The sequence below is a fragment of the Cyprinodon variegatus genome, unplaced genomic scaffold (genome assembly GCF_000732505.1).
Source record: "Cyprinodon variegatus isolate N-32 unplaced genomic scaffold, C_variegatus-1.0 Scaffold318, whole genome shotgun sequence".
Taxonomy (NCBI): Eukaryota; Metazoa; Chordata; class Actinopteri; order Cyprinodontiformes; family Cyprinodontidae; genus Cyprinodon; species Cyprinodon variegatus.
The window spans coordinates 508,459-522,734 of record NW_015150771.1 but is presented as its reverse complement, the minus strand read 5'-3'; the positions used below and the strand labels follow the sequence as shown (position 1 = coordinate 522,734).

Here is a 14,276-nt window from a genome sequence, read left to right as displayed (position 1 = left end):
GGGGGGAAATGCTTGTGACACAAGGCAGCGGGCGTCAACACATCCGCAGCGACATCTGCTGGACTGGAAGTTGTATTACACTTGGTTTGGCTGATGTGCGCCAACCATTCATGTATTTTATTTGTTCATTTTTTGAAGTTAAGAATCGATTCTTGCCATCAAGAATCGATGCAGTAGATCACAAGAATTAGAATCGCGATACATCGTCATGGCGATTATTTTGCACACCCCTAATATATATATATATACCCCAGTGAAGTCAGATTTCATTTGGCTGCTTTTTTGTGACCGGAAACTAAATCTGAAACTCAAATTATCATCTCTCAATATTACTTGTGGTAACGATGAGGTAAGGAGTAAAAAAATTTTTAAGGAGTAAAGATTTTTGAACCCAGTCACAACTGACATAAATAAATATTGTATGTAAAAAAAAAAAAAAAAAAAGCTGGTATACACTAGTGATAGAGTTGCAGAATTATATAGAGAAGAGAAGGATAAATGTTTTAAAAGTTTTGTCAGGTGCCTCCTACCTCCAGGAAAGATGCCTCTTGTTCCATTTGCTTTGAGGAGTAACACTTCGTTTTCTGCGCATTGTTGTCACCTCAGCCTGAGACACATCTGGTAGTGAGCACCTCGGTGTTTTCATCAACCCTAATGTGGCTTGGTCTATGAAGAGTGAAGAAAAATAAATAAAAGGTTTGGGTTTTACCAGCAAGCTGCAAAACAACTTTATTGTTTTATCAAAACAAATCACTCACAAAGTTGCTTAAAGCAAACATCAAAATACCTAAAACCCCAGTCTCTTTCAGCCCTCCAAACCTCTGCATGGCTTTTATAGCCTTGGTCAAGGCCTCCTTTGTCTGAAGCTGTCCGGTTACTGGGTCAGGTGGTGGGAGGTAGCCAAACTTACTCAGCCAGTCCTGTAGATGAAAATAGTAGACGTACAAAGTTCAACAGAGTTCATTTGAGGCATTTCAAAGAGCTCTAAAGCTGCAGAGATACTGACACCTGTGCCTGTTTACTGTCTGAGGATACTGTGTCACTATGTGGTAGTATATATATATATATATATATATAAAGAACCAAGGGTCCCTGTGTAATCTTTCTCAGCCACAGCTTTACATTACAACCAGTTACAATCCAATTCACAATTAAACCTATGTGCACGGATTTAGCTTTTCAGAACTTAAAGTAGTTCTTCATATTTTCTTCATGTTTTCAAGACCCCAATATCATACAACAAGGGACTGTTTGGAATGATGACGCTCTAAAATAGAAATTCCATTTCAATATATGAATGATGGAATAGCCTATGCTACAAGGGAACATCAATAATTATACACAGAAAGCAGATTTTCTTCTTTACTAAATATGTCTAAAGGGAATCTGACAAATCCATGAAAGGCCACTTTATAGACGTATAAAAAGATCTACTGATCACTTATTTTACACAAAGATCTGGTAAAAACAAAATCTACTGCTTAGCTTTTTCTATTTCCTCTGACATTGTTGTCAAAAATTGTTGTTGACCTTTTGTGATTGATGTATTAAAATAAATCACTTCATAATCTCTTCAGATTTTTTTCTTACAATTAACAGAAACCTATTTTTTTAGTTTGCAGGCCAAATGAATAACAGACTTTGTTTAGGAATGTTTAACTACCAAATGTATAGGATTAGCTTCAATTGACCTTTAAGATAAAGCCAGAAAACATACATTAGATGAAATGATACAATTTCTCTGGCATATGTCCTGGAAACAAACAAATTATAGCTACAGTACATTATTCAATTCAACTCTCATGACTAAAGCATTGACTAATAATGTGTAGAAAAATGAGACTTTAAGCTGCCCTCCTGCACTAGGAGTTGTGGACAAAATAGGAGCATGGAGGAGTATCAGAGTAGACATTTAAGCATCTAAATAAATGTTACCAGAATTGAAAATTTTTTATTAATGGACTTCTCTCTTTAACCAGAGTTTTCTTCATCATGCAACACAGGCTTTGGGCAGCTGATCAAATCCTGGTAATGGTGGTGATCTGGTGGCTATCCAAATGTTGCTCTCTGACCCATTTTTGTCTTCCTCTGAACAATAGAAATCAGAATCTGGAGAATTTACCATTTTGGGGAGGCCACTGAGTGATGTATTAATGCAATAGATCCATAGGTAAAATCACATAAATTTAATATAATTTCACATTTAAAGTCATAAAATGTTGCTATACAGGGTAGCACTGTTGCAGCAAAAAGGTTCCGGGTTCGATTCCTGGCCCGGGGTCTTTCTGCATGGAGTTTGCATGTTCTCCCTGTGGATGCGTGGGTTCTCTCCGGGTACTCTGATTTCCTCCCACAGTCCAAAAACATGACTGTTAGGTTAATTGGCTTCTCTAAATTCTCCTTAGATGTGAGGGTGAATGGTAGTTTGTCTTGCTTGTCTATGTGTTGCCCTGTGATGGACTAGCGACCTGTTCAGGGTGGACCCTGCCTCTCGCCCGTAGACAGCTTGAAATATGCACCTGCACCCCTCACAATCCCAGCTAGGATAAATCATGATGGAAAATGGATGGATGAATGGATTATCATACGGGAACACAACTATAAAGTTAAAGTTAAGTGCATTACATTATTTTGTAATGCAAACTCTTGAAAAATTGTATTAGTTTTTATGTCATGCTACAAGGACAAACAAAATAAGTTGCAACAACAGCTAAATTAAAATGAGCAACTTTAGGGTTGAGAAGTGATTTAAACAAATGTGCTTCCCATAAAGACGTCTAAGGCTTCACATTTAATCTAATTTGTAAAGCAATACCTAGCAGACATGGTGTGTATAATGGGTAACACAGCAATGGAAGCAATTTGTTTGGAACGGAAGATTAAACTATATGGGAGGTAAATTTCTTTCTTCTCTTTGCCTGCTTATTGCCTCCATTCCCCCAACTTCGCTTACTTTTACTTCTACCTTTGTCTCCGCTCCATTAAATCCACCAACTCTCCCATCTTCATGATCTGACAGCTAATCAGAACAGGCAGTTTTAAAAAGGTTTTTGATCAGTACTCATTGGAGGTGAGTGACACAGATCGATAGCAAGGTGGCCCCTCTGTAATGACACTGCTGGGAAAATCCCATTTACAGGCTGACTCCAGCTGTACAGAACTACTATGCAGCCATGTCCTCTGCCTCCTGATTCTTTCTATTACCGTCTGTCCAAAGGGCTTAGAAGAAGCAATGCAGGAATTAAACTGAACCCTCTTAACACTGTAGAAACCAGCAGACAATAGTTTCCAGATATAAGATGATATGAAGGTCAAATGGAAGGTCATAGAATTTACCACAGTTGCATTCAAAGAATAACAGGCTGCCAAAACAAATGTCAGAGGTCTTTTGTCGAAGCTGTTTCTTATAAGCCATTAAGTATCTCCAGATATCTCTCCATTAATCTTTTTTTTTTTTTTATTGCAACATCTCAGCTTCTTTTTCCAATATGTGCTACAGTCTCTTTTCAGACTTTATTAAACTATAGTGTAGCCATACATATCAGATTGGTATTTTTCATTCAGGTGTAAGAAAGAAAAAAAGAGCTGAAATTCTGTAAAGCCAGATAAAGGAAAAGGTTATTTTTGACACAAGCAAATATAAAATAATTAGGTATTCTAATTTACCTGGTCACAGCAACTACTTAAAAATCAGAAGTAAGTATTTCTTAATATTCACCTAATTTTGTTTACAACCAAGTGAACTGAGCAGAACAAAAATAGATACAAAAACTTTATTAGAAAGCAACTCTGAAGTTTGGCAGCTATTCTGACTTATTCGCAAAAGTGTTGAATGGATCAGCATTAAATGGCACAATGCTGAAGATTTAATTTATAAACAATACCACAAAGTGCTTACAGCTTATTGGCACTGCATTGTTAGGAATGTTTTACTTTCATGTCATTTTTATTTCACGTCGGAGCACTTTACAAAATTAACTTATCCAATTTATATCAGATGTACAGGACAATATTTTTAAATCAGTGCAAAAACTACAGATAGACAGTTTATAATGTTAATTTCGTAGAGTTCACTACAGTCTGTATACTCATACATTAAAGATAGTGTGGTCTTTTAAAACATATTTAAATAAAACAAAATCTCAGCTTTAATGCATCAACATGTTCAAAACAATTTCACAGGAACCTCCTTACTATGGTGTGCGCCTCTTTAACTTGGATGGTTGTTTGATTAGTTCCAGCTTTGCGGCTGCTGACAATGGCTTAAAGGCTCTCCCTGGAGCAATAAAATTTAAACATTCTACTGATTAATGACAAAAAAAAAAAACTTATGGTTTTCACATGGCTTTGGATTTGATTCTGTTTCTTTTTCTTGCTTTCTATCACATCCATATCTATAATCTTCATCCAGAAAACTTCCCTCTTACTGTAAGAAATAAGTTGAGACACAATGGAAGGCCAAAAATCAAGAATGGGATCTGAATTCTTAACTCTAAAAGTAAACAAGAGATAGTTGACATCTCATAGTCAGATTTAGACAAAACCGTTGCTGTCCTGGCAGTTGGCATGTCGAACTTCTTAAAGTAGTAGGAGAGTGGATGTTCCAACCATTGCATTTCCGAATTCTCCCGAATGGTGCACGACTTTACACGAGTGAATAAAGTGGATGTGATTGGTCGATTATCAAGAGGGCAGGGTTGTTGTGGCAGAAGGTTCGCAAGCAAGTTTGATTATGGCCGGTTTGTCGGAAGCATCTTGCTAACCAGTTAGCAACTTAGTGCTTCGGGACCAAGTAGCACTAAATTGGTGACAAGACTGGCAAAAAATGCTACGGACAGCGGAAACATGCAAGAGGAGGAGAGTTTTGAGTCTCCTTCATCATACATTTTTTATTTAGAGGAGGAAAGTGGGGACAAAAATGTTGTGGAAGAGGACACCAGGGTGGCAGAAGCTTGTTTTGGTGTAGAAGGCTTACAGCCGTACATGTTTGAGCCCTTGCCCAAAGCTGCCAGTTCTGTTAGCTCCACGCCTGCCGAAGACACAGACGTCCATCCCCGTGAACACTGGGACGGAACTCAATGGGAAAGTAAATGATTCTTATTTCTTATTTCAACTGCTGTGTTTATTAGCTGCGACATATGTCCTAACTTAAGTTACAGTTTGCATGACAATTTTTCTAAAGCATTATTTAATTGGGAAGCTGCATTGTTAATATTAAGGAGCACCAATCTCCATCTACCAGAGGCCCAAACCAAGCTCTGCAGCCCAAGCTCCGCTCCAGCCCAAGTCAGATGATCAACCCTGGCTGGTAGCAGATCAGCTCAGACCAGACCAGCTTGGAGGAGCTCAGCTCGTTCACTGACACCTACTTCTCTCTTTCCCTCTCCTCTTCAACCATTTATGTTTCTTTTGTTAAATAAATCCCACTTTAAGTTATAGGCCTACCTATGCAAGGCTTCCCTTTAAGTTGTTGTGGTCCAGGAGCCAGGCCATAAGAAATGGCCTGGAAAAAATTTGATTGACAGATGACCTTTGATTAATGATTGGCCGAATTTAGGCGTACAAGCTGACGTATAACTATGTGGCCTGCATAAGATAATGAAAAAAAGCACAAATTTTAAGGCAGGATTTTTCGTTTTAAATAGAAATTTTCTAAATTTTGAGACAATATCAACTGACATTGTTGATATACATGTTTAAGCCAGAATGAATTGACATCTAAACCTGATTTCCCTACGACTTTAACTAGATCAGGATAGAGTGAGTAGTACACACAAAAACTGTAAGTTTATTGGTTGACCAGAGGCCCTGTTCCTAAGGCACAGTCTATATAATAAACATTCAAGAAACAGATGTTTCTTGCTTTGTTATACCCCACACTGATCAGTTGTTTTTTAGATTGGTTGGGATCTAGCAGGTTTAGATTTACTCAAAGGTTTAGCTAATTTTGACCAGGCTAGCTCTTGTAGAATAAAAAATAAATAAACTTAGTAAAAAAGGAAACACGTTTTACTCCATAAATTTCTCATTAACAATTCTATAGTTATCTCATGTAAAATACAATATTTTTGGTCATAATCAAAATGACATTTAATTTCTCTTGAAGCTTTCCTTAGATGCAGCTGCATGAAACCAATCAAAACTATGTTTAATCACTGCCAGTAGGAAGGCTGCTTTTAATTTCTGTCGACTTTATGAGACAGGCACATGCTTTCGCCTTTGCTTCATTAAGCTAGTTTAACATGCGTTACAACAAACACCAAGAGTCAATTTAAATTAGCTCACGATAGAAAAGGCCAAATAGAGGGGGAAGGACTGCTCTTCTTTAAAGCACACTTAAAAGATTCATTTTTATCTAAATATCTCAGCATACTAAGATAACAATAGTTCTTGTAACACTTGTGGAAGATCTTAGACCTGAACAATAACATGTTTTTATCTTTAAAATGCAAAAAAAAAAAATAAATTAAAAAAATAAAGGAATCCGAAAGAAAAGGTGACACTCCAGCTGTTGCTGTTACTGAGAAACAAGCCCTGAGGTCTTTATGTAATGGATTTTTTTGGTGTATTGAGATAAAGTATTCTGACCTTGGGTATTCATTTCACCAGATTATCTGAAAGGCATTTTGTTATTTATATTCAACAGCTTCCTAGTTAGCACACAGAGGTATGAGTAAGACATCAGTTCACTGATTCATGTCCCATGGATATACAACAGTAAATCCATATTGTAATTCTGAATGCTACAAAATGAAGGGGAAGAAGAAGGAGAATATTCTGAATTTCCAGAAGTGAAAACTGCAGATATATAGCACAGCTATAAAAGTAGAGGGACCCAAAGGGAATTGCTAACCAAAAGGAAACCACAAAAACTGCAAAACAACCCAATATCTGCAGAGTAAGGCATATCCTGAAATGGAATAGTAGGAGCCAGCCATCATCATTCCTGTCTTGTCAGAAATTATGGCAAAGCAAGAGGGTAGAGGCCACAACTAATAAACAAGAAAACTCTCAATGCAAAAACAGTTCGACCAGAGGTCCAGCACCCTAAGACTATGGAATGATGGCCGGTATCACAGTCAATGGGCATTTCCCCTGCATTACATCAGGAGAATTACCCTGAGCGATGAGCTTTATGTCCTGGTAGTAGGGGCCAGTATAGGGAGTGGTGAAACAGGAGGAACCACCATGAGGGAATTAGGCCTAGTTTGTCACTAAATGGCTACTGAATCTCCTTATACAATGAAACATGACTCAATGGAAAAGATATCTGTACTAGAGAACAAAATATAGACACCAACAGAGTAAAAGAGGCCTCACTCCATCACATCAGATAGGCCTCAAGACTTATGCAGAGCAAAGACACCCCAGAGACATTTCAGTACAGACAACCAGGCCTTACGATGAAGACTGGCTAAAGTATGCACAGAACTACAACTGCTTTATGTTATCAAAACCTTAAATTGTTGATCATTTGGACAATGCTACTACCTATAGTGAGGAAGTTCAAATTGCATGTAGGCATAGAAATAAATTAAAATCCATCCAGCCTACCAGAAATGTTATTTGTGGTCAGAGTTTAAATGTGTGGTACCTTATATAATGTAACTAGCTATTGCATCCAAGAAATACTTATGCATTGGGATATTTCACATAATACCATTGTGATGACAAATGCAGTTCTATATACTGTGCTGATTTGGATAGATTTCTATATTAGTAACTGGAATTTAAAGAGAGAAACAGGTATACTTGCTGGACTGGAGCCAAACCGATGTCAGTCTAAGCAAATCATGATATAAAAGGATTGTATACTTTGAATCTGCAAAATACATACTGACTTACAAAAGAATATTTTTAAAACACACCGCTCAATAAATTGCAAACTGAAATTATCTTACCGTACTCAGTCACTCCTCAAAGATCCTGCCTTTCACTTGCACAGTTAAACACATAATTGAAGTATAATACCAGTATTAGAGGTCATGACAGCTGTGCAGCAGACTGTACATTTAAATGATAATTTGCTTCCATAATCCTGAACAATTGTTTCCCTAATCTTCTGATAAAGGGGATCCGATGAGAGAAAATGCTGCTTATTTAAATATCCAGTTACAAAGCAAAGGTAAACAGCAATAGAGTCTTGAACAATATTCAAGGAATGTTTAATATTCAGGTCAAATGAGAGAACATCTTTCCTTGTGTCAGTGGCAATGATATATAGTCTGTGTGGATAAGTTATTGATAAGACATTATGATGTGGTGTATTTATAGTATTCCTTTTTTAGGATCTGGTGGATATGGGAGGCACTGATGTGTGGCACAGAAAAATGACCCAGACTTACTCTAATTAAATCGCTGCAGATAGAGAAAAACAAAGTGAGACAGATGCTCATTGTCTATATACAACAGAGCTGCTTGTTCTTCACAGGGAAAAGAGGAAGGTTGAAATGGAAAAATCAGTGTGTCACTCAATCATTTATAAACTGCTAATGCAGTAAATGTGCAATCTTTTTTTGCAACTTATCGGTCTTCATTAGACAGGAATGAGGTAAGAAAGTAAGCTTAAAGAAAGATGAGGTAGTGATCTTAATGTGGCTAACAGGTTTTGTGATTGTTAAAAATATTTTGATTTTACTCAAATATGACAGAATAAATTGCAAGGGAAACATCAAATACCCACAAGAGCAAAACAAGATTAAAACTGCATCTTTTTCACGCCCAGAGATGCACTATAACTCCGGTCCGGGTACTTGCACTGGCAAAAGTGGCATTCAGAAAAAACTGAAGTCATTTCTGTAAATAGGTTGTTAGTATAAGAGCACCGAAATCCCATTTTACAGCTTTACACAAATCAACTCTCTATACTCTTATACAAAATGTTCAGAGTAGTGTACAATTTCGTTTTGTTTTATTTTTCCAGACACAGTGAACATGCAAAAAAAAAAAAAAAAGAGTTTAATTCTCTTGCTGTTCAGGCTTTTTTGTGGGGATGCACCTGGATGCACCTTGTTTTCCAGCAAATTGCCAATTCGTAGTGGATGTAGTCTGTCTTCAAAGTATTTTCACACTTACCTAAACTTGTATATTACATTCACCCTTCTTTGATTCACTACAACTGAAATCTTAAGTAAGAAAAAAAACAAGCTTCATTTATCAGCATAACTCACACCTAAGTATAAAAAAAAGGCTAGTTGTTCCTCTAAAGGTTTGTCCCAGACTTTTCAAAGGATCCTAGAATATAAATTCTTTCAATGAGATGAGAAACTAAAGAAGCAGAGTGACTACTCTGACTGTTTAAATCATGCAGTGTTCAGTACTGCCCTTTCCCCCACCTACTAGTATAGTGAATATCATTTTAAATTTCCACAGTGGGGAAATTTGTCTCATAAAGTCTGAGTTTTAAACCGGCAAACTCAGGGCCTACTCAAGATGCAAACTAAACCAAACTATGAACTGCATATAAGTTAAGAGCCAACTCCAGGCTTGATACCAAAATAGTGTAAGCCCCTGATACTTGTATTTTTCTATAAAGAGCAAAACATAAAACATGATTGAATATAGAAAGTAAATAATTTGTAAAGATAAGCCTTTTCATAACAATCATCATAGGCTATTAATATTGTAAACTTAAGGTTACAATTATGAATGTATTACAATCAATAGATAATAGGAAAGCAATGCTTTTTACATTTGGATAAGCTCATTAGAATAAAAAAAAGTGTATTTTTTACCAGCTAAATTTCTATTTCAAGAATATATTGCAACATTATTCAGTTTGCAGAATATTAGCTTTCTATAGCAGTATAAGACTCAATGTGTCATTTTTAACAATATTATGTCCTCCACATAATTTCCTTTAGTTGTTTGTGTCGTGTTAGGCTGTTAGATGACAGACACATACTTAATGAGCCATACCACTACTCACATCCCCACATCAACTTCCCAAGTCAGATTTACATAAATGCATGTGATCTCTGCCATCTCACAATACCTCCCTGTTTAGCCCTGATGAACAGCTGCTGAGTCTCTACAGCTTTTCCATCAAGACAGGAAATGACTCTCTGGGAGACATTTAACCCTGTGACCTTACTGATTCTCCAAGGGTCACAAAGTAGCACAGTCTATTATTGGGTTTCGTTGTTCCTTAATACCTCAAGAGTGAGGTCAGATCTGTGGGTAACCTTTCAGTCTTTTAAAAGGTTAAGAAGCAACATTGGATAGAAAAAAATAGTCTTTTTGTTGAAAAAGTCAGAGCAATATTCACCGTTTTGGCACCATTACCAAAGGTCTATTAATTAGTGCCATTTAAAAACTTGTAAAAAGCAATTAAAGATTACCAACATGTCAAAACAATCTTAACCTATTTCAACATGAATACAGAACTCACTAGAAAAGGCACTGTTGAAGTGAGCAGGTTATAAGTCTCAGTTTGAGTGTGAAGCACTTCTGAGACCCCCCCAAGAGTCCTCCATACATCCATCAAACCTAGTGGTCTGGGTCCCTGAGTAAGAGAAAAGACCCTCCCTGGACATTGCACAATGGCAGCTCACTGCTCCCCAAAGGGATGGGTTAAATGCAGAGAGTTCATTTTGTTGCTCTGTACTTGTGACAATGTAATGACAATAAAAAGCTGAAAAAAACCCCCACTTCAGTTCTTTCTGAAAGCTCTTTTGGTGTTCCAAGGCCAAAAGAAGCTTCTTTCTGTTAAGCCCTGAGGGGCTTCAGAAAATAAACAGCTGAAATAAATCCACAATTCTGAGGTCTAAAGGTTTGATATAAAGATAAGACATAAAATAATATATAATAATAATATAATAATAATATCCTTTGTAATACCTATGCCATACCTATGAATGGGGTGCTAATGCTATCACAGAAGTAAAGAATTTTACATGGCAAATATACATAAAAGAGTGGTAGGAGGGAGAGCATGGCAACAACAACCTAGACAGGAGCTAAAAATAAAACAATGTTTGCTTGGACATTCAAGTAAGTAAAATAGCTTTTTTTAAAAACAACTGCACATTTGAAGTCTGACATTGCTGTTGGTGAATCTGTGTTAAGGGTGAGCCAAGGCTTTACATAGCTGGTTAAGGGAGTGAGATCTGACCACACACAGCTGCACTAGGGAGTGGCCTTAAACTTTCCTGCATTTACGCTTAACCCTAATGTCAGTTAGACCGTGCCTCTAACTGTTTGAATGAGGCAAAGAAAGAACCAATCCGTGAAATCACATCCCGCTCCTTTAAATGAGAAGATATGGCCTCAGATTTATAGGATCCTACTGCCATTTCACACCCAAGTACAACCTCCCCACTTATGCTAGAACAGAAAACAATCATGGTATACTGCAACCGCATCCAAACAATGTAGCCTGTGAAATAAAGTCAGAGGTCTTCTAAAGATAAAAAATATTGATTTGACTGGACAAGCAGTCTCATGAAGCCCTCAAAAACTCTGTAAGTTAACCACTGTATATTTAAAGTAATTCATTTTATTTACCTGCAGATAAAATGTTTTTCATGCTTCAGTGCAACCCAAAAGCATCTAGCTTACATGCCTTGGTCACTTGAAGAGCATGCATTGACAATCCCCTCCATTTGCTATCAGAATTAGTATCTTTTTTATTCAAACTGAGACTTGTGTAAAAATATTTTATTACTACCATTTTTAAATGTAAATAGAGAAAATAAAAGCAATATCTACTCCAAGAGTCCACCCAAACATATCAAGTGGGAGGTGAAGGTTTGACAGGACCCAAATGTAGACACAAAAAGCTGAAGTGGTTTCTTGACTATTTAATTAACCAAAAAGTTAAACAGAAGCAAAAATCCAAAACATAAATCCCCAAAATCCCCAAAAACTGAGCACCAGGAATACTTACAAAAAGGGGGCAAAGAAATGACAACAAACCAGCAAAGAGTGACTGAACAGGAAGAGAATAAATGGGAAAGAGAAACAAAGACCAGCCTAATTAGCAAATTGGGAGCAGGTGTGAACAGGCAAGAAGGAAGGAGGCAAGAAGGAAGCTAGGGAAAAGGAGACTAACACAAGAGGGCAAACAAGAAATATCTAAAGAACTCAAATACAATCAAAAATAAATAGAACATAAAAATAGAAATAAGACCAATGAAAACTCAAGAGATAAAACTTGAACAGAACCAAAACCACGACAAAACATACTGTCAGCACATATCAGGGATCTTTTAAACTGATCTGATGTCATGTCAAACAAATCAACGTGGGCAAAGGCTCTCAAAAGCTTGTATCGGTCGATCTTTACTACAAACTACGTCGTGCCACCATGAACATCACTATTTGAACTAAGCCGTTGGAAATGACTACTCTAATATAGAGTAAATATTAGCATACCGTATTTAAAAAACTTTATTCACAAACAAGTCTAATTGACTTCTAATAACTAAGTGCATTTGTTTCAATGTGTTATGCTTAAAAACTTTCCCAACAAATGACCACAAGGTCAAATGTGGGGACTAAGAATACAGATAAGAATCAAAGAAAAAGATTGGACAATCATCAAGCAAAAAGAGCTCAGATTGATTTTCCATTAGAAACTGCGTAGACTACACACAAATCCTAATCTTTTCATTTAATTAGGAGAATCTTTAACTTACAGACAGAGTGTGGGAGCCAGACAGAGACACGCCGCAAAGATATAAATGCCTCACATCAAGGGGACAGAGACTTCAGATGCTGCTCTCCACCGAGAGCATTCCTTTCAAGCAGCTTCTATCAGAACATCCATGAGCTTTGCAACAGATTAAAAATGCTGTCACAATTTAAAGCAGCTAAAATGACTTTCTCTATTATATCACCAGCTAATACCCCTAGAGATGGTTTACTTTAAGTACTACACTGAGATGATGGAGGGTCTTAGGAATGATAGCTTGTTTAAGTGTGTTTGACTGAAAATCTCCTGCAAGCGTTTTTTCATGGTATGGAGTGTAAACAGTTTAATGAAGAAGTGAAGAATTTGGTCTCATTTGTAAAATCAGATAAGTTTAAGAGGGAGAGAAGAAGGGAGGGGAAAGCAAGAGAAATTGGGGATGATATACAGTCTGAATGACACATTTAATGAAAGAGAAAATTGAGGTAGGAATGTTAGGTGGAAGAAGAGCAAGAATCAATTCAGGCCATTTTCTTGAAGTTTGGCTTAAAAAAAAAGCTGACATACATCAAATTATTCATCATTGATCCTTGTCTTGTTTATCATTTTAATTAGTTTCCTTCTACATTGGTCTACTGACAGAAAGAAAATAGATGGATGGTTCTGCTGGCCTGGATTTGGGTCAACAGGCACCACCAGTGCAGCTAAATCAGTGAGACAGTGATGGTTCATATCCTGATAACCATTGATTTGCTCACTAAAGTCTCACTTTTAATGGCCAAGCCAGTATGCGTAAGTTGCTGGCTGAACTTGCAGCAAAAAAAAAAAAAAAAAAACTTATCTAATTTATGTCAGGTCTCATGTTCCTGTTGAATAATATAACAGAACAATATTCTAATGCTATACAATTATATAGTGATTATACTATATAAGATGTATTCATTTTTAAAGGCTAAATAAAGCCTCTTTAAGGTGTATTTTGAGCTAGTTAAGCACTTGGCAATTTCCAATGTACCTTATTATAAGGTCAAAAAACCTTCCTGATTCTGTCAAACCATTACTTTTTAAATTCATTCCAAATTGGGTAGCAGATTAATGGAGTGCAATATAATATTCCACAGATCCCACCTGCTACTATGTCATTAGTCAAGTGGGTATGATAAGAGAAAAAAAAAAACTTCTCTTTTTGTTAGCAGCAATACAGACTGGAACATACTGCATGCGTCTGACTCTGCAAGCTCTGATGCAATGCTTTGTTGTCTGTCACACTGGCTGCATATAAGGTCGCACTATGCACCATCATTTACAGGAGAGTTTGTCCCCAAAAAATCCCCAGCACAAAAAACCTAGATATTCAATGTGTGTTTGCTGCTCAAAGAGGCTCAAAGAGGATATCTGCTTCACTTTTGAACTTATGCCATGAGTAAAGTGCATTTTTTTAATAGGGCTAATGTTAATAATTCAGTATACATATGTAGTTGTGCACATTTGCACCCCCACCAAGAAATGCTTTCATTAGGTTTGGTTTGCCTGTTTGTTTGTCTGTTTTCAAAATAACAAAAAAAAGTTATGTACAGATACGGCTAAGATTTTCAAAGAAGGTGCATATTGTTAGCCTGGCATACATGTATACCAGATTTGAACA

The 14,276-nt window shown here is 36.7% G+C and overlaps 1 protein-coding gene across 1 annotated transcript in view; it reads right to left on the bottom strand.

The window, feature by feature from the left end:
- LOC107090968 (matrix metalloproteinase-17-like) overlaps positions 1-14,276 on the bottom strand; it is a 115,209-nt gene that overhangs the window by 78,090 nt on the left and 22,843 nt on the right. The window contains exons 2-3 of the mRNA XM_015384637.1: positions 788-920; positions 531-666 (exon numbers count right to left, since the gene is read on the bottom strand). Coding sequence (XP_015240123.1) covers positions 531-666; positions 788-920 — 269 coding nt within the window. The remainder of the gene's footprint in view (positions 1-530; positions 667-787; positions 921-14,276) is intronic.